At 42.6% G+C, this 20,302-nt stretch overlaps 1 protein-coding gene across 2 annotated transcripts; it reads left to right on the top strand.

Moving 5' to 3' along the window:
• Positions 1 to 181: 181 nt before the first annotated feature.
• Positions 182 to 19,800, top strand: LOC146671324 (ras-related protein Rab-37). 2 transcript variants are annotated; one of them, XM_085403528.1, is made up of 9 exons: positions 182 to 322; positions 4,861 to 4,971; positions 12,354 to 12,395; positions 14,032 to 14,098; positions 14,238 to 14,290; positions 14,702 to 14,767; positions 15,508 to 15,564; positions 15,646 to 15,722; positions 18,458 to 19,800. In XM_085403528.1, exons 1-9 carry the CDS (start codon positions 182 to 184, stop codon positions 18,558 to 18,560), a joined length of 717 nt encoding a protein of 238 aa, XP_085259654.1. In that variant the 3' UTR covers positions 18,561 to 19,800. The 2 variants fall into 2 exon arrangements, with proteins under 2 accessions (XP_085259654.1, XP_085259653.1); XM_085403527.1 differs by lacking the exons at positions 182 to 322; positions 4,861 to 4,971 and adding exons at positions 8,033 to 8,799; positions 9,754 to 9,864.
• The last annotated feature ends 502 nt before the right edge of the window (positions 19,801 to 20,302 follow it).

Genomic DNA, 20,302 nt, shown 5'->3' on the forward strand with positions numbered 1-20,302 from the left:
ACATCGTAGCATGGTGATATAAACCATCCAGGGGTGAAGGAGACATGCAGAGAAGGTGGGGTGGAGGAATTAAGACAGGGCGATAAAAAGGATGGAGAGGAAGCATAAACGTTTAGTTCACCTCTAGGACTTCACCTGCTTTTTGGTTAGGAGCTGATAATTACTATTTAATAGAAAGTGGATGGACGACAGCTGGGATACGCACAGGATGAATGAGCGGGGGAAGATGGTTTCCTCGGACAGCGCGTACATGTCATCCACAGAGGATGGACAGACGCCCACGGCCATCACCTACCCTTATAATGAAGAACTAACACACAAGGTATTTATGTAACTATATTAAAAATGATGCGGGAAACTAACAATATACAAAGTGAAATTACAGATTACCACAGAAAAAAATATAAAATCTTAATTTACTTTTAAATTAACTTTCAAAAGGATGTGCTTTTTTAAATAATTAACTATTCTTTCCACAGTGACTCCTTCTGTGTCATTTTCTGGAAACATCTGTACCCAACAATAATCTAATAGCTCAGTGATCTAATGCCACCCAATATAACCTCCCTGTAGTACTAGGGGGTTATGGGAGTGCAGTGTGTCATGATTTATGAGTGTGAATGGATGAATGCGACATGTTGGATAAAATTAAAAAACTAAAAGCGCTGTCTAAGAACTGTAAAGAGCACATCACTTAATGTTCACCACCAATTTCGCGTTAGTCAGCAGGATAACTTCTGGACTTTGTCACAATCACAGGAGCTGCACAGTTTTAACTAAAGACAAAGCAAGTGAAATCCTGTTTATTGTCTCCGATTGTGGGCATTTCTTGCAGATAGTCTAATGGTTTAATCGCTCTGAATGCTCCGTAATTCCATTACTGGATATGTGTGAAACAAGTATTTATTATGGTAAGCCAAGAACAAGCTCCTGCTTCCTCACTAATTGAATTCATGGATGCATTTGCTGTTTTGCCGAGTTCTAGCCTGCCAGCAGCCCCAGCACATACTACATACTGATGGTTCCAATTTTGTTTGCAGGCTGCACTGAGCCAGTAAATGTTGAAGTCCTACATGAAAACGTGTGACAAGAAACTGCTTTGGCGAGAAAGTAGAAAATAAAATATGCACTGTAAAAGCAAAAACCTGCAGTCTTTTCAGCGTTTTACCAGAAGGAACGTGGGGTGATGTGCTCTCTCTTTTGGATGTTCAGTTTGAGCTCGAATTTTAATCTCATCATGGAAAGACCTCTGCAGTGTAGCAACGCTGTCACAACTAGTTTGACAAAATGTCAAATTTGGCTCCGGCAAAAGCACCAAATATGCCGAAACGTATGTGGGATTCTGCTGGCCTCTAAAGCTGTCCTGGGTCTCCTCAGTGTCAGGGTTCAGACAGGTCTCTGAAAAAGCTGTAGTTACCCCCCCACCTCCCGCTTTATAACATCCACACCACCAGTCTCCTGTGCTTTGACTTCTGTTTCATGGCTGCTCTCGTCTCCAGCATCAGTCCTGAAAATGCTGCCAGCATGCTGACATCAAAATTTCATGTAGGTGGTATGAAATAGTAATCTGATGGTTTCCGAGGGGGCCGCACACTACATCTAACCTGGTCTGCATTGTTTCTACTTCAGGTGCTCATACCTGCTCTCTCTTTGAAAGGGATGCAAGCAAAAACTTTATGTTATATCTGCTATTGCAGACTAAAAGCATCCTGCTCCGGAGTTTCCATCAAAAGGAAGCACGCTGGAGAGCGAGGGAGCCACGTAGCCTCAGATGTTCGGCTTGCATGTCACCTTGTTAGATTTTTAATGTGGGAAGCAAATTGAATGTGCAGAACATGAATATCGGTGTTTAAAGTGAGGAGTACAGAGGCTGCCTGCTGTCACGCTGCACTCTATCTGAGCTCCTTGACACTGCAGATAAGAAGCAGGCGGTGGAGTCTGGCCTGCTGGAGGAGGAGGAGGGTGAGGAGGACTTCTGTGTATGGAGAGGCGGTGGGGTGAGTAATGTCAATAAAGAAGGCAAGCATCTGCTGCCAAGGACCTCAAGGCTGGGTACTCAAGAAGCCAGGGAGACAATAACCATGGCGACAAGGCCAGTTGTTGCCAGAGCTGCGGTGGCAAGTCAGATGGCAGCTGGGGTGATGGATGACCCTCAGCAAACAGAGCCAGCGGCCGTTTCTGTGGCGCTGCGTCTTGCTTTTGTGCGTGCGTCAAATTCTCGGTCTGAAACGTGTACAAGAACATTTCACACCTGCATGACATCTTAAAGTATGTTTGTGTGAGATCTTTTCAGTTAAATTAAGCTGGCAGTAAAATAACAAATCAAGTAAAACTGCAGTATTACCACCAAAATGTTTTTGTTCCAAACGTGTCCCCTGTAGGACCCTAATGTGGTAATTTAGCTATTCTCAAAGCCAACACCCTGAAAATCCTTCCACCCAAATATTAAATCTTCACTCTAATCAAATTACAAGAGAGATTACGTTGGCTCACCTGCAGTACCTTGGAAGGCCATCAGGGGGCCCTGGCTCTCTCTTTGGGAATCACTACTGTGTTAACGAGTTGTGCTTCCCACCTGAGCTTCTGGTGAAACTGCTGCCGAAGCATATTTTTTTTTAAATCAACATTATGTTGCAAAGAAATAGTAAAATTTAAAAGAGCAAACTATTACGCATAATTTATGGACATCTGTGGTTTGATTTCTTTGCATGCGTGGATTGGATGGGTTGTTAAGACTGTGAGAATTTCATTTCAACGGCAGCTTTAGAAATAGATTTACTTAGAAAACCGCTGACGTGTTCAGTTCTTATTTTACCTGCTGTATCTTCCTGGTGAGATGATGGTAGTATTACACATCAAGGTTGTTATAGTTAACTAAAACTAAACTGAAACTAAATGGGAAACAAGATTTTATAAATAAAAACATATTTATATTACAGCTTGTGAGTCCACTGCTTTTAAAATATGTGTTTTTATTGTAATACCTGCACTGATTTTAATAAATCTTACCTCTAGTATGATTTACAATATACAACAACACCTAAAAAGACTAGAACTCACACTGAAGGTAATAAAAACTAAACTAAAACTAAAGATTTTGAACCAATGAACTAAAACAAACAATCAAAAAATAACTGAAACTAAACCGAACTAAAACTAGCAGGTCAATATGAAATAAAAGTTCAAAAATATGAAAAAATACAAAACTATGATGACTCTGCTGCCCAGAACCTTAGAATATATTTAGATTTAAAACCTCCACATGTGACATTTTTGTGGTGTTTCTATAGATCCACTGTAATCTGTAATGCATATGTAACATGATGCAGTGGGGGGGATAATTGATGTTGAGTCCTGGGTTCAAATCCAGCCTGGGGCCTTTCTGTATGCAGTTTGAATGGATGGTTGTCTGTTTGTGTAATCCCTGTGATGGACAGGTTAGCTGGGATAGACTCCAAACTCTAATTTGGAAAAGCAGAAGAAAATTAATAGATTCCACTTATTTTTAAGATATCCTAACCTGATGCTAAGAAGTTGTTTTGCTAAACTGTAACTTGCCTGAACTAAAATTAGTTGGTGACACTTTATAAAGCGGCGCATGAACACAAGAAATTTCAACGTATTTTATTTGAAATTATGATGTAATTATATTTACCTACAAATACTTAAAGTTAGATGAACTAGAATAAGGGGATAACAAGTCTGGCTTTTACACAAAAAGATATTACTATGCTGTGAGTACATTTAAGTGCAATTTCATGGTAATTTTGCAAGAAAACCAAATTATTTCCCCATCTTACATCCTAAATATGCTGTACTTTTCAGGGCACGGGCTGTATTATGAAGTGCATTCATCTCACCTGAATATCCGTTAGGTTAATGTACGTGATCGATGTTTTATTACTCAACAGTCCTTTTATGTATACTACAAATGTGACGAAGACTGTTCTCCCTGACCAGCTTAAAGTGAAAATAAATGTGTGTGACCTATTAGAGAGCCAAAGTTAAGCCACTCCATAATATGACCTGCACCCTGAAAAGTACAGTGTAGTTACAATGTAAGATGGGGAAATACACTTTATTTTTCCACAAAATTAATATATTATTCAACACTTTACTGAAAGAATAGTTTGTTTCCTGTGAAATTTCCGTAGGTATGCAATACTTAAAGTTAATCAAATTATTTTGGCACATTGCACACTACTTAAAATGAGTTATACACAACTTAAATGTACTCACAGCATAGTCATTTCTTTATTTCATGTAAACACCTGACCTTTTACCCCTTTATTCTAGTGTAGCTACCTGTAAGTATTTGTAGGTAAATATAATTATATTGTAGTTTCAAATAAAATACACTAAAATACCATGTAATTACAGGGTAATTACACCTTTAGTCACGGGCTGTATTATAAAGTGTTACCTGTTGGTTAACACCTCTGTATCCAAAGCTCTTTACTTTGATGAGCTGTACTTAGGTTAACAGTTAGAACTGAAGTGAATCTGTGATGTCTAAGAGAAAAATGGGAGTAACAGAGAGATAGTGGCACCATAAGGGTACAGGAGCAGATGTGAGGCATCAGTCTGAGACGTGAGCACGGATCTCGCACACATAACCCGATTACATTCCCGCTTCACCGGTGCCCATTGTGCGTCCCTCTTTTTGCTGTTATTGACTCCCAGCTCCGGCTGTCACACAGCATCATGGAGCACAGAGCTCCACACTGAGCAGCCTATGAACACACGCATTGTCCTACACCGCCTGTGCCCACACAGCGCAGGGCCTCGGGCGACAAGTAGAAGCTGCAGCGCTGAAGCCTGCATGATGTTGCCTCTGTTTCTCTGTAAATCTGTCTGCAGACCATCCTGGTGGGGGACAGCGGAGTGGGCAAGACCTCCCTGCTGGTTCAGTTTGACCAGGGCAAGTTCATCGCAGGGTCCTTCACCTCCACCGTGGGCATCGGCTTCACGGTGAGTCCACTTTTCATGTCCACCGCTCACCCCACCCACTCTTTGTTCTGGCTCACTCATACTTCTGCCTTGCTCGCCCGTGTGTCTGTGTGTGTGTATATATGTGTATGCTTTCTCTCCCTCCTCCTCCCACCTCATTAAGCCGCTGACTTCACCCGAGTGTTGAGGGAGATGTCACCGTGATGGGCTGTTTGCACTAAAGTCGTGACATTTGCTGCGAAGCAAATCTTCTCTGTTTGGGTTCTGGGGAGTGTTTGACTCCTTCGGTATGTGTCAGTGAAGTGCGACGTGAATCAGCGGCGCTTCTCCAGTGCACCAATGTTGCATTTTATCACTGCATTCATTATAATCCTTACCACACTGCAGGGGTTAAGGATTATAGTCAATGATGCCAATGCTACAATTGAAATTACTATCAGGAGAGCACAAGCGATGGATGCTGAGGCGTGCAGGCTATTTGCTGCTGGATGTTTGTTGCAAAGATGCTTCCAACAAGACTGATTTGATGCTTTGTGACATTTTTTTTTTTTTTTTTTTTTTTTTTTGTGGCTGAGGGTCAGGCTGGGTGACAAGTGAAGGCCAAAAGAGACAAACAGGAGGCATGCATGGCTTAGTCTGGTGGATTTTTTCCCCCTTGTTGCCACACTGATGATAACTTTGGCTTTGTGTCATTGCCATTAGTGCAGCGCAAAGGAGGGGGAAAATCTGCGGGAAAGTAGAAAACTGGCTTTGGCATTGCACATTTGCATAAGTTTGCAGAAATGTATGATCTAAGGTTCAAACGCCCTGCAGAAAGATGCACTACAAAAATAAATAGATAAATAAATAAATCTCCTGGAAGCGTAAGTGTGCTGGATTAAAGTCAGGGGTGAGACAGGGTGTGCAAAAAGTGCCTTTCATTGGGTGTCTGCAGGCGACACTTTGAAAGGACCTGGCTGAGATGATCAGCAAGGTGGAAATTCAGGCAGTTGTGCTGAGCTGGCCGGAACAAATTGGGATTTAAAGCTTTTTCAGTCTCTGCGTTCAGATATTTTAGACATGTCTTCTCTTCATAAGCCGTAAAGCAGTGAACCGGGGGGAAAAACGGGCACGCAGGAACTGGTAACTGACAGTTTATCTGATACGATCTGAAATGTTAAATTGACTCATTTTCCTCAGCTGCACCTCCAACGTGCTGCTCTGACACGGCTCCGTCATGTCAGTTAGTGAGTGTTTTTTCCACGTGGAGTAATTTGTTGAGAGTGAGAGATGCGAGTTCTTTGATGAGAACTGTGCAGGTTTGATTTAAATTACTATAACTGAGCAAATAAAGCAACACGACAAAAGTGGCACGAGGTAAAAAAAAAAAAAAAAGAAGACTTGCACAGAGCTGTGAAAGTATTTGCCACCTACCTGATTTCTTAGCTTTTTTTGTACATTTGCCAAACTTAAATGTTTCAGATCATCAAACAAGTTTTTTTTTTAATGGTGATTTAATTGGTGGAGGGGAAAAAAAAGTTATCCAAACTTACCTGGCCTTGTGTGAAAAAGTAATTGCCCTCTAAACCTAATAACTGGCTGTGCCACTCTTAGTAGCAAGAACTGCAATCAAGTGTTTGTGATAACTGACAGTGAATCTTTCACACAATAGAAGGAATTTTGGCCCAGATTTGTTTTAATTCAGCCACACTGGAGGGTTTTCAAGCACGAACAGCCTATTTAAGATCATGACTTTGACTAGGCCAATCCAAAAGCTTAATTTTGATGTTTTTAAGACATTTTAAGACATTTAAGACATCATTGTCTTGCTCCAGAACTCAAGGGCCTTTCAGCTTCAGGGGACAAACTCATGGTCAGAAAATATCCTTCAGGATTTTCTAGTAGAGAGCAGAATTCATTGTTCCAACATTTGCAACAAGTTGTTTAACTTTGTGTTTTTTTGGTCAGCAGTGGTTCTCTCCATAGATCCCAGTCGCTTTTGTATTGTTGAATCATGAACTCTGAATTTAACTGAGGCAAATGAGGCCTGCAGTTCTTTAGATGTTGTTCTGGGTTCTTTGTGACCTGAATGAATCGCTGATGCGCTCCTGCAGTCCGTTTTTGTTGGCAAGAAATTTATGGGAAGATTCAATATAAGTTTTCCCCCTTTGTGGTTCACTGGAGTCCCAAAGCCTTAGAAATATCTTTGTAACCCTTTACAGACTGATACATGTCAGTGACTTTGTTTTTCAGCTGTTCCTTTTAGAAATCTGTTGCATCATCTAAGGAGCCTGGAAAGGAAAGTGACTGGACTTTTTGCTTTTCTTTCCAAGCTCCTTAGAGTCCTGTGACCTGGATGACTGACAAACCAGACAGACATATTGCGTTTTGAAATCTTTTAGCCTGCTTCAGTTTGTCAGACAGCTTCTGTTTCATTGATTTCTTTATCCAACATGTCTGGCAGTAATCAGGCCTGGGTGTGGCTTTCAGCTCTCCAAGAAAAAACAATGTGGTTAACCACAGTTAACTCATGATTTAACAAAGGATCACACGCAGCCACGAAGATTGGGGTCGCTTTCCCCCCCAAAAAATGAATTAAATCTCCATTTTAAAAAGAAACTCGGAAGTAAAACAGGAAACAAATGCGGACACAGACGGCTAGGATGCCAACCACAAAACCACGACATGCCCAGCTCCATGTTTTCTCATTATGTTAATGCAAGAGGGGGAGACGCTGCTGCCGCTGACGGGGACTCATGAGCTCATATGTGTGAGCGGCAGATCGCATGTCAGTTACGTAACATAAATGATCTGTGACCGTGCCGCCTTTAGTCCCGTCTGAGCGCGGAGAGTCTCCTCTCCGAACGGCAGGTGGAGACAAACACTGTCTGCTGCTGTAGCTGGAAACTGGGAGGACAACTGGTCGATCAAGAAGGCGCAAGAATAACAAAAGACTCAAACCAGTTTAACAAGACTCGATAGAATGTCCCAGGATAACAAAAAAAGATGTTTGTAAAAATTGGGAACATATTAGGTTTTGGTGTGTGCGCAGGGATGTTGATGGTGGTGTAAATGAACAGCCAAGTATGATTTGTGGATCTTTAAACTAGTAGTCCGTCCACCTCTCACCTGTGCGTGTGCGTGTGGATGGAGTGGGGTGTGGCGGGGGGGGGGGGGGGTGATCCTCTCGATCGAGCACCACCACCTGTGGCAGATGAGTCAGCCGTCAGCGCGTCTGACCCCCGCGGCTCCAATGTCAGCGTGAAAGACACACCATCGTCCGCGGAGCCGCCGTCGACGTCCTCGCATAGCTGCTCAGTTAATGATCTGCCCACGCCACGATGCACCGCTCTGCTCTGAACAATCACACTAATGTTTCCGCCTGCTTGTCATCACTGCCTTCTCCTTGACTGCTGGATGGCGCCGCTGCAGCTGATGTTTAAGTTTTGACCGTCTTCTTCCGCGTCTTCTCACAGTGCGCGAGTTGAGGTGTGATTTTTTTCTCCTCCTTTCTTCACTTGGGAAGGTGATCCTTTCGTGGCCACACGCAGTATGCGAGCAGAGGTGGAGGTTGGCGGACACTGGGACTGAGTTGGCGGAGATCTCGCTGGAGGCTCTTTGCGCGTCTTTCTTCCTGTTTTTTGTTTTTGTTTTGTTTTCTTGGACACCTTCGGAGATCGGAACTGTTTGGGGTTTTTAATTTTTAATTTTGGAAGGGGGGAAGGCTCTTTAGCCTGCGCTCTTTCCCTTGGCACTGCGATGTCCACGAGAAAGGCATCGTTGACGGAGAAGCAGGCAAAAAACGGCACATCAAAATATGTCTTGGAGAGATGCGCGTCTATTAACGAGTATTACGATATTGCCTTCAAGGTGTGTATTTCCGTCTTGTTGTGTCTGTGTTCGGGGGGGCTTGTTTTGCCTTTTTTGTGGTGCTACAGTTGGAACAGGTGTGTACATTTATTGCACTGTGACAGCTGGGTGTACCTTCAGCAGCAGCGACACGACTATTGACTTTTCACATGTGCAGCGCTCACTGGTGATCACAAGCGAGAGAGAGAAAAGAAATGCAATCTGAAGGCTCTGCCTTTTAGCAGGCCATTATTTTTTTTACAGTTTGCATAATGACAGCATAGCAGACAAGTCATCCACCCGGTTTGGTGCTGAATAAGCCTTTCTTTGAGGAGGCTCTAAATCCTCGTCCGCCCAGATGTTTGCAGAGGGTGTACTTGTTGCTCCTCACAGCTTCTGCTGAATGAGAGCCGCCCAGGTTTTTCACACTGTTCCATCAACTCACAGAGACGGCAGCAAAACTTGCATTCAAGTGCAACTCTGTTAGCCCGTGCGCATTTGCATGGCGTGCTTTTTCTTTTATTGAAGCAGCCATGACTCGGTGTAAGCAATGCGTAATATTTTCACCTTCATGCTGCTGGATTGATTGTACAATTACGCACCCCCGTTGTTGTAATTATATTGATTGGAAAGGGGTGCCTGCTGGAAAGAAAATGAAAAAAAAAATGACGAGAGTAAAATTACAGAGTTGGCTGATCACATCTTAACCCCCCCCAGTACTTGCAAAGTGTCACATCCTGGTGGCGGCTAAGTCAACACTGTAGTGTACTGTGGCTTGATACATGATATACTGCACAGCGTGGTCGTGGGTGTCAAACTGTATGATTCCAGCTGTGAAATGTTCATGCAGTGTGTTTAATGCAACGCACATCTGTCGGTTTATTTTTGTGTCAATGGGTTTTTGTTTTGTTTGTTTGTTTTGATCAGCTGTAACCTGTTGTCCCCTCTTCTTCTTTGGTGGTGGGTTTGCTCTAGGTGATGTTGCTGGGAGATTCGGCCGTGGGGAAGACATGCCTCTTGGTGCGCTTCAAAGATGGGGCATTTCTGGGAGGCAACTTTATAGCCACCGTTGGAATAGACTTTAGGGTGAGAGAGATTCTGTAGAAGTCACCCAATAAACCATAATGATGCTCAATTTCTCTATGAGCCTTTCCGTGTGTGTGTGTGTGGGTGTGTGTGTGTGTGTGTGTGTCAGTATTCTTGTTAATCATATGAAGCAATAACTTACGTGTGCAAAAACAACCTAATACTATCCGCAAAGCAACAAAAACAACAGTAATCTGTCTGTTAACGAGCGACATCGACCCAATTATCACCCTGCAGTTTCTGCGAGGAACACTTCGTCATTCTGCGTTGATAGCACCAAATGTACAAAAAAATATCAGTGGAGTTCACAGACCACTTGTGCTGTTAGGCTGCGGACTGCTTCATAAATGTCTTGGCAGATGCCTGCCCACGTCCCTGTCTCCTGGAAAGATTGGCTGCAGCTCAGCTCAGTCCTGGAGGAGTCACCATGCTGACAGACGAGCTCTTATTCACACACACCTCGTGTGCGCGCACACACACACAACCCACACAGTGCTGGATTTGATCCAAACGGGCAAATGTGCTGCTCGGACCGAGTGGACAGGCTCACCCTCAGCATCCGAGTTATCCTCCAATCAGAGCAAAGCACTCTCATTAATGGCAAGTCAAGTAGGGGGTTGGATGGGTAGGTGGGTGGGGGTGGTTCGAGGAGGAAATTGTGCTGCATTAGCCAAAGTGATGTATTGTCTTCTCTGGATGGAGGTGCAGACACGAAGGAGCGTAATGGATGTCTGACAGGTACACGACGCATCAGCATCTCTCACTCTGCCTCCCCTCGCTCAGCAACAAGTGCTGCAGCCAATTCATAAAATGCATCAACACCGATCAACACTTGCATTCGTTTGTAGTGTCAGACTGAGGGCCTGGCAGAGAGTCACCTTTTGCTGTCACATTTGGGAGAAAGGTGAAAAGGTTGTCTCATACGCATGCACAGGCAGACAGGCAGTGTGTTGTTGTAGCTTGTAACATGGCCGGTCTATTTTCGGCATGCTTCCTTGTAGCAGTTACTCAGCATGCGGGCTCCTCTCACGTCATAATTTTGTGGGGGGGAGAAAATGGAAACCCATGGCAACTAATGCAGGGGTTGAACCATGTCCATTCCGCCAAAAGCAGACGATTCAGCAGGTGGCAGCTCGTTGCTGCCAGTGACAGCCTTGCACACGTCATAGAGGTTTCGTTATTTGTGTTTCTGTGCGGCGTTTGTGTTATGTTTTTCTGTCTTTTTTCTTTTTCTTTTTGACGTGCGTACTTCCGTGCTTTTGCAGGAAAGGCAGGGAGCGTTTGAGATGACCTGTCACTGATATGAAGTTTCAGACTGATTAAGGAAGTGCACTCGCGAGTCATACTTCCTTTGTGTCGTGGTGGTTTTTGCAGTACATGCTTGAAATATGCATATGACCTGGTTTCGTCCTGCAGGTCACGGTGGCATGAAAACCCCCCTCAAACTCTCCCTTTACCCCCATGATGCAACGCACTGCAGAACTCTTGTTGTTTGCTCCTCTTTTGCACCCTTCCCAAAAATCTGTTTTCAACAGATTTTCTACAGATTTCAAAAATCTGTAGTCTTTTTTTGTTGTTGTTTGTTTTAGCGAAGGTGGCCAGATCATCCAAACATCGATAGTATCGATACGAATGTTGGTACTGGTATTGGATCGATACTAGTGCAACAGGATCGATATATCCATATTTTGTTTCTAGCCTCAGTTCAGTATTAAAACCTCTGAATTTTATTTAAATAATTAATTAATATATATATATATATATATATATATATATATATATATATATATATATATATATATATATATATATATATACACAAACCTCCAACTTCAAGCATGCACTATATTCACAGATTTCACATAGATGAAAGTGTAAAATGTGTGTTTTGTTGTATCAATCTATTATTGTGGAAAACAAAACTCATTAGCGTTCATTAAAATGTGTTCCCAGACTGATGTCATAAATCATGACACGCTGCTCTCACCTCCTGTCTTTATGGGTTAAAAGTATCGATACTGGAACTGGTATCTGCAATAATGGCCCTGTATTTACTCGTTATCGGATCAGTACCAAAATTTGCAGCATCTTAATCACAGCACTATTTTTTTTAGCCGGGTCGCCTAAACTATTTTAGACAGATCTTTTCTTTTCTTTTTTTAAAAACAGGAAATCAGAGGGCACCCCTACAGGGTGGCAGGAAATTAACGGGGGAGTCCGTTGTTCTGCTGCCAGTCCTCTTTCTCACTGTTGTGTAATTAAGTCTCTTATCCCAAAGACCTCGCTGTTGTGTGGGTGTTGCAAATTACTTTCCCTGCCAGCATTCAAATCCACTTTTAGTCGCCTTGTTTCTTTTTGTCACACGCTGAGTCCATGAGCTTTTTTGGTCCGCTGTGATGTTCGTCATTCATTTCTGTGCCATTTCCGCAGCACTCCAGTCTCTAAACATATGGTGACTTGTCTCACGCAGACTCTCCTTGTTTTCTTAGAATAAAGTGGTGGATGTCGACAACCTGAAAGTCAAGCTACAGGTGAGAGCGTTGCACCTTGTCGATGTCTGCCTGCATTTCACCTCATCGCATGACAGCTCCTCTTTCATCCCTCAAGCAGCTTTAATGGCCTCAGCTTTAGGTTCACCTCAGTTCATCCAGGGTGGGAGATGATAGAGAATCCAAAATTACCTGGAAAAGAAAAAGTGATTTCTCCATTTAAATGAAATCTGTGATTTTAACCACTGTTAAAGATATCCAGTTAAAGATATTGTGTTAGTAAAAAGGGATTTGGGGTTTTATTCCGGCAGCATGCTGTTGGCACACAGTCCCCCAAAACATGGCAGTCTATCATTATGACCTGTTCATTCAACACTGAGTGGGAGGCAACAGATTTAGACGCCTCTGCTATCTTAGCCTCTCTTCTTTTGCAAGCATTATACATTAGGGGAAAAAAATCCTGTGATTAATCCCAAAATAGACGTAATGAGTTACAGCAGAAAATCTAAAGTCTCAGAAAGGTTCAGAGACTTCAAAGGGGCTGGATGAATTGCAGCAGGTGGATAGGATGTATTCAACATTTCCTCATACCATTTATTTGACATTACAAATCATTTGTGACTTGCTTCGCTCTTTGATTTGTGTTTTGGAAACACTGGGGTTTTTAAAAAAAGCATATAGCTTAATATTATATTTTAACCTACATAGTAGCTCAGGAAGTTCAGAAGCAGCCCTACAACCTGCCAACATGCTGAATTAACAGAAACACCACGTCTATATACAAACAACTAAATTAATTTCATTTGATATTGAACTAAATGCTGAGAAATGCCTAGAATATAGTCAAATATAGTAAAAATGCAGGATTTATTTAAGGATGTATTCAAGAAAACAGCTGCTACACTAGGCCAACTAATTTAGCAGTTTCTCTACTAGAGCCAGTAATTTTGCAAGACAATGAGCTAAATGGCCAAGCTGGTCATTTATTATAATTATATTCCCGGGCCGCTTCATTAGGTACACCTGTTCAGCTGCTCTTGTAACGCAAATATGTAATCATCCAATCACATGGCAGCAACATTTAGGCATGTAGAGTTGGTTAGGGCGACATGCTCAAATCGAGCATCAGAATGTGGAAGATAGATGCTTAAAAGTGACTTTGAACGTGGTATGTTTGTTGGTGCCAGATGGGCTGGACTGTAGTGCAGCGGCCTCCACAATCACCAGATCTCAATCCAACCGAGCACCTTTGGGATGTGGTGGAAGGGGAGACTCACATCAATGACATGCAGCCGACAAATCTGCAGCAACTGTGTGATGCTATCATGTCAACATGAATCCAAACTTCTGAGGAATATTTGCAGCACCTTCATGAATTGAGGCAGATCTGAGGGTCCAATCCGGTAATAGCAAGGTGTACCTAATGAAGTGACCAGTGAGCAAAAAGCTACAAAAATACAAAGTTTAGCTTTATCAGCAAGCTTTAACTTCTAACTTCAACTACTCAGATTCTGGATTTGAATCAAATCTTCACGCTTTACTGCGTTAGAGCTTTGTGGAGAGGTATTATCGCTCGCAGTGCGTGCTGCTGACAACAAGCTGTCTTGTATTTCGTGAGGGTGGATCAGGATGCACACCAGTGTTTGCATACCATGTATCTGTGTGCTTTGTTACCCAGATCTGGGATACAGCCGGCCAAGAGAGATTCCGCAGTGTAACGCACGCCTACTACAGAGATGCCCAAGGTAACCTTTGCATTTTTATGTATTTTACTTCCTCATGCTCTCCGTGTGGGGGAAGGTCTAGAGTAGGTAATGAAGCAAAGCAGTGTGTGTGTTCACCTATGAAAGAGTAGCCCTTTTTTAAATGTTTCCTTTCTCACAGCGTTACTCCTGCTTTATGATATCACCAGCAAGCCATCATTTGACAACATCAGGGTAAGACTTTCTCAGATTACTTTCCCCCTAGTGCTTTCGCTGCCTCTGCCTCTCATTGCTCCTCTCTGCTCTGTGTTTATTTTCACTTCCTGCTCCCAAGCCCCCTCAAGCTGAACGTTAAACTCTATTTACATGCAAAGTACTGCGGGGGCCCGTAGCGTCTTCTCTCTTTAGAATGACAAGATGTTATCATTTGCTTGGTTACACAGTTTCAATAATGAAAAGCAATAAAAACATTCAAGGACAAGAGTGACTCAGTGACGCCATGATTGATTGGAGGGTGGTAATAACGCACTGCTCAGGAGGAACAGCAGAGCGCTTGCTTCATCTGGTGGTGTTTGCTTCTTTTTTTTTTTTAATTGACCAATATCCTCCTCCTCCTCTGACTGTCTATCTTTTCTACTTTTGAAGGCTTGGCTGACTGAAATACACGAGCATGCCCAGAAGGATGTGGTCATCATGTTGCTCGGCAACAAGGTGAGCATAGCTTCCGTTTAGTGTTACATAAAAGATTAGGAGCATAACAAGTCCTTTGCACAATTTTAACACGCCGTTGTCACATTTTGTCACACATGCACGAATGCAAACTCTTAATCTCTTAACATAACGTTTACAAGCGCACAAATTGATGTCCTGATCGTGTTGCTGTGTGTCTCCTCTGATTTGTGTGCTTTTAATGTGCACACCTGTGCACACAGAGACGGCCTGTTTTCAAATTTGTCGCTTTCATCCATCATCCGGTGTTATTCCATCATCATGACTATTAAGGATACATTCATCCAAAAACAGTGCCTCACTAAACTGCTGTTGCTTTGCTTCAAGCGGCCGATGCATTGAATATTTCCTGCAAAGCGCTTCTGGTGATGAAAAGAGACATTTTCCTGTCTCACTGCAACAGCAGTCATTGCTAATATATCTAAAAGCTCCCTCTGGTGGCTCAGAGAAAACTCACTCGTCTCAAGGGTCTTAGATGTCACGTAGCAGCAGCTCAGATTGTTTGCTGTGAAAGCAGCGGGACTGGTGGCATCGGTCTTCTGCTGGAGGTGGAGATTCTGACATTTCACCAGTCTGAAGGAGATCTGGCTCACCAGCTGGCGGCCCGGCTGCCAGATAAGAGACAGGACGTGCCGGCTGACGAGATGTAGCGGATGGCATGGTGAATCTGTGACCCGTCACCTACACTGTGATGACTTGTTTTTCCGTTTGCTGTCTTACAGTCAGACATGGCTGCAGAGAGGGTCGTGAAGACGGAGGACGGGGAGAAGCTGGCCAAGGTAATGCGTGACATTTTCAAGTGGTTATGTTCTCCACAGCAGAGGAGAGTCTTTACTCTTCTAATGTTTTTTCCATCTCAGGAATATGGAGTACCATTCATGGAGACCAGTGCCAAGACCGGAGTCAATGTGGACCTGGCTTTTCAAGCTATAGGAAAGTAAGTTTTAAACCTCCTGTAATCAATACCTATGTGTACACAATGGATGAGATTACATTATGTAATGGAAATTAGTTGACCGAAGCGAAGAACCCACTTCGGTGTAGGTCAGCTGATAATTTTTGGTTTTATAGAATGTGGCTTTGAAGATTTAGTTGGCTGTCAGCATGCACATAGCATCATCTTACCAGGTAAAGCACCAATATGTCTGCCTAATGTGATAACAGGCAGTTTTGTTGCCATGGTAGCATAGTAGGGTAATTATGTTATTCTTTTTTAAATTTTTTGGGCTATCCTCAAGTCTTAAAAGGAGCAAATAATGCAGGTTTAAGAGATGTATGATCGAATGCTAATGTTAATATTATAATTGTGTTTTATTTTCCCCCACTATGCGTAAAAAAGCCTAAACTCCACCTAATTTCCAGTTAAAAGAAAAATATAATCTGACTAAAATAATCACTGATCACTAACCCTAACCCAAGAAGAAAATAATGCAAAGCCAACAAATAAATTAAATGGGTGATGGGGAGTTTTGGACATACCAAGTCAGAGTTCTGTTGCAGTTATGAGCATGAGATGCATGTTTTGAATACTTTTGGTCTGCTGCTCTTTGTCTTTTTTGGAACAGGGTATTTGCAATATGGGAAAAAGAAATCCCACAACATTTAATTTTTTAAACAATATGCTGCCGTTGTGGGGTGAGTTTAACCATAACCTCATCCAGTAGCTTTGGGATAAACTGGATCATAGACTACAGTGGTATTTGTGGCTGAATTTGAATCCTTTGAGCCAGTTTATAAACTCTAATGGGATCGATTCCCAGAAGAGTCTATGCTCATGTAATAGCTTATTAATGTCCATAGTTTTAGAATAACATCTTTAATGGCCACATATGGGTAGGATATCTGAGCATCAATACACTTTTAGCCTTCTAGTGTATTTAGTGTTGTATTCTGATCTCAGAATGGACTAAAGGTTTATTTAAAAAACGACCTTGTACTCAGTCTAAAAAGTAAACTAAAAAGACACTGCACAGAATATACATATCAGCAAAAAAGGTAGATCTAGTTATTGTAAAGTTTTTACTTTTGTAGCTATAGTTTATCAGTCATACATTTTATTTCTGGGTCTCATAGCTGTTTCATTCATTTTGCCATGTGGGGAGTCTGTAGATAACACTTTTGATTACCTAAATAAAAAAATGAGTCATTTTTTAGCTTATTTAATGGAACAAAGAGAATGTTGTATTCATAAATATACACTGATTAATGTGTAACGTCTGTCAGGGTGTCCAAAGCCGACACTGTTAGATCCACTTCGAAGACTGTTTCGCTAACAGCAGCTAACAGAAACGCCTACAGACAGAAAAGTTCAGGATATCCTCAAAAACTCACCTCAGTTTTGCTGTCATCAGACAGCAGTGAGCTTTAGTGACTCACTCGCTTGCATCAGACCCCTTTCACAAAGTTTTACAGCTACCAGAGTAAATGCACGTGGACACCCAGCATATTGACACCTGAGGTAAACACACTCACTACAGATAAACACCAGCCAGAGGTGTTTGTCCCACAGGGGCCACCGTAGCTAGGAATATGCACTTAATTGGAAGGGGTAAGAAAACAGACTTCAATTGACTGCAATCTGGAACTTACTGAAATCTAGTGGTGAGATTTTACACACCATACCTTTAAATTTTGCAACTATACCCCTTCTTGTGTGCCTCTGCACCACTTCCACCACTTGCCTGGAAGTAGCCTATTTGTCAATTTCACCACCGACCTCAAACTTGCAAAAACTAAGAAAAGAGAAGAAAACAAAGAAAACAGGCCCAGATTTGATGTTGAGGATCATTAGTGGCCATGAAAGCTGGACGACCAATGCTGGCCTTGCAAACACAATCAACATTTGGCTTACTTCTCTTTTCTGAATAAAAAATGAAGTCGCAGGGTAAATCATCGCTGATGACATCTCGTATGTTAGACTTCAAAAGCTATTCTCCTTTTAAAGACAGAACCCTTTGCAGTACGAACTGAATATAAATTGCACTAAATTCTGCATGTTTTTGTGCTCGGTCCACAAAGGTAACAAACTAATGAATTCTCTTCAGCTCGGGTCATGCTTGTGGAATAATGAACGGTGAGATTTCACGTGAGGGTTGTTATCCGCTCCATGCATACGCCTGACCTCTGTTGTTTACTCTGATGTTCTCCTCTCGGTTATGTGGTTGTTGTTTTTTTCTTCTCTGTCTCAGACTTTAAATTGATGCAATCAAGCCTTCCTCTTCAACTACTGCAAACCACTGGTTTTTGTTTAGTTTGTTGTTTGCTCCTGTTGTCTATAATTATTATTAGTATGAGACTTTTTGCATGTCAGGCTTCCTCTGGACTCTAAATAATAAGTGTGTGATTGCTGTATTTTAATGAGTTACTGACTGGAAGCAAATCTACAAAAGGTTCACATGAAGTCTGCAATGACGGCTTATAACGTGTGCTTCCAGACCTGCAAATGAAACTAATGCCAGTGATTTGTAATGCTGATGTGATGGCAGTCTTAAGTGGATGTCAGATTAAATGATAGCACGCCTGAGGCATTCTGATAAAATCTCAGAACACGGAGATCCTGATACGTTTCTCTTCGTTTCTCATATTCTTTATTTGCTCAGCCTGTCTGTGCTCCATCCCACACATCCGCCACCTCTGCATCTAACTTCCTGCATCTCTCTCTTTCTCTATCAGGGAGCTGAAGCACAGAGCGACGCAGCAGCCAAATGAGCCCAAGTTCCAGATACACGACTACATCGAGTCTCAGAAGCACAAGACTGGCTGTTGTGGCCCGTAGCTGATGCTGATAATCTGGCAGCGAGAGACACATACAGATAAAGAAATGTGGAGGGAGGGAAAGTTTAAAAAAAAGAAAAGAAAAAAAAAGGCTGGTCTCTCTTATGAAAGCCAATCCCTGCACCAAAACCTGAGAAGCAGACGTCCTCGTCTTCGCTCCACCGAGCTTTCGGCTGAATGAAAGTGAATCTGGATTGGTTGCCATCCCCTATTTGAAATGTGAATTTCTACCTTTTATGTCACGTGTAGAGATATTTGTGGGTTTTTTTGTGGTGACAGTTGTATCAAAGCTACCAGTCAGAAGTTGCGGACTGAAACGCTATATCCATCTGCAGGGATGGGACGAATGAACAGGTTAAACAACCGCTGGTGCCGGCGATTGCCAGCGTGGATATAGCATTTCATTGCTGCACAACTCTGAGCTTGTTTAATCCCAGTTATATCAGGCTGTGAACAGAATCCTTTTTTGGCCTTACAGTCTTTTAAATCTTTAAGTGAGTCTGAGTCTCACGATGAGATTGTAGCTAAAATGATCCCATCTGTTCACATCTGTACTGCTGTTAGATAGAATAAAGCCAACGTTTGGAGGGCGTTTACCCACTCTGTGTCTGTCTGTACATTCAATTCAGGGCCAGTGACACGCCATCCCGAGTACTGTATGTGTAACTATAGACAGTGGGATTATTTCCACTGTTCCCTCCACATGCACCACTCACACACAGCAACAGCACTCCCCCTCACACAACTATTGTCGTGTCCCCTTCGGTGGTGGATGTCGGTGTGTGTAGCCTGTAGCGAAGCTGTATTTGTGCATCACTTTTCTTTGTACGCTGTTCTTTGCTCATTATGAACGTTTGCTCGTCAGACTTGCTCTGTGTCACATTTGTCCTCTCTTGAGAGGTTGTCACGGTGATCACAAAGTGCCATGAAAAAGTGCTTTGTTGTCATGCGATCTATAAAAATATATATATATTTTGTAATGTACGTGCTGCTGCTTTATTGAAGTCTGGCTCGTCTGCGTTTCTGTGTCTGTGTGTGTGTGTGTGTGTGTGTGTGTGTGTGTGTGTGTGTGTGTGTGTGTGCTTGAGTGCTTGAGTGGGAGTCGCTGACAAACGGCAAGATGTGCTGCAGTTAATGAGCCACTGTGTGGCAGCAGCTGCCCTGTTTATTCTCCAACATGCACAGCTAGAGAAAATAAAGTGTTTTATCAATCAGGTAGATAACTGTACACATGTTAATAACTGTGGATTTGTGAGTGTGTTTTATGATGTTACTGTATGTAGGCAAGCTTTTTGCGAAAGGATGCTCAGGATCTGTGTGGTTGCACAGGTTAGATGGACTAGTGCACTGGGGTGATGCGAGAAGACATGAAATACTTAAGAACACAGTCGTGATTCACTGTACACCTGAAGGCGGCTCACATCCATCTACAGTATGACTCACTTAGCAGACCCACTGAGGCTTTCGGTCCTTTCTTGTGGAAATAAAAGTGCATTATTTGAGCGACTTTCCATCACCAACTTGAACCCACTGCTGCACGTGGTCAGCATACTGCTGAGAGCTTCTGCGTCTGTCCTCTTATCAGGGCTGGCAGCATTCTCAGCTAAGAAGTCAAATCCTGCCCGAGGTTTTAGCTGAGCAGCTTCCTGTCAGGATTTATTTTCACTGCCATGTCACTTATATCTCTGAGATGAGTTTGGGGTGACAGTGGAGTTGAAAACTGATGCTGATTATTGTTGACAG

Source organism: Rhamphochromis longiceps, linkage group LG4, assembly GCF_057381845.1.
Source record: "Rhamphochromis longiceps isolate RC_006_pf linkage group LG4, R_longiceps_female_GT1.1, whole genome shotgun sequence".
Classification (NCBI taxonomy): domain Eukaryota; kingdom Metazoa; phylum Chordata; class Actinopteri; order Cichliformes; family Cichlidae; genus Rhamphochromis; species Rhamphochromis longiceps.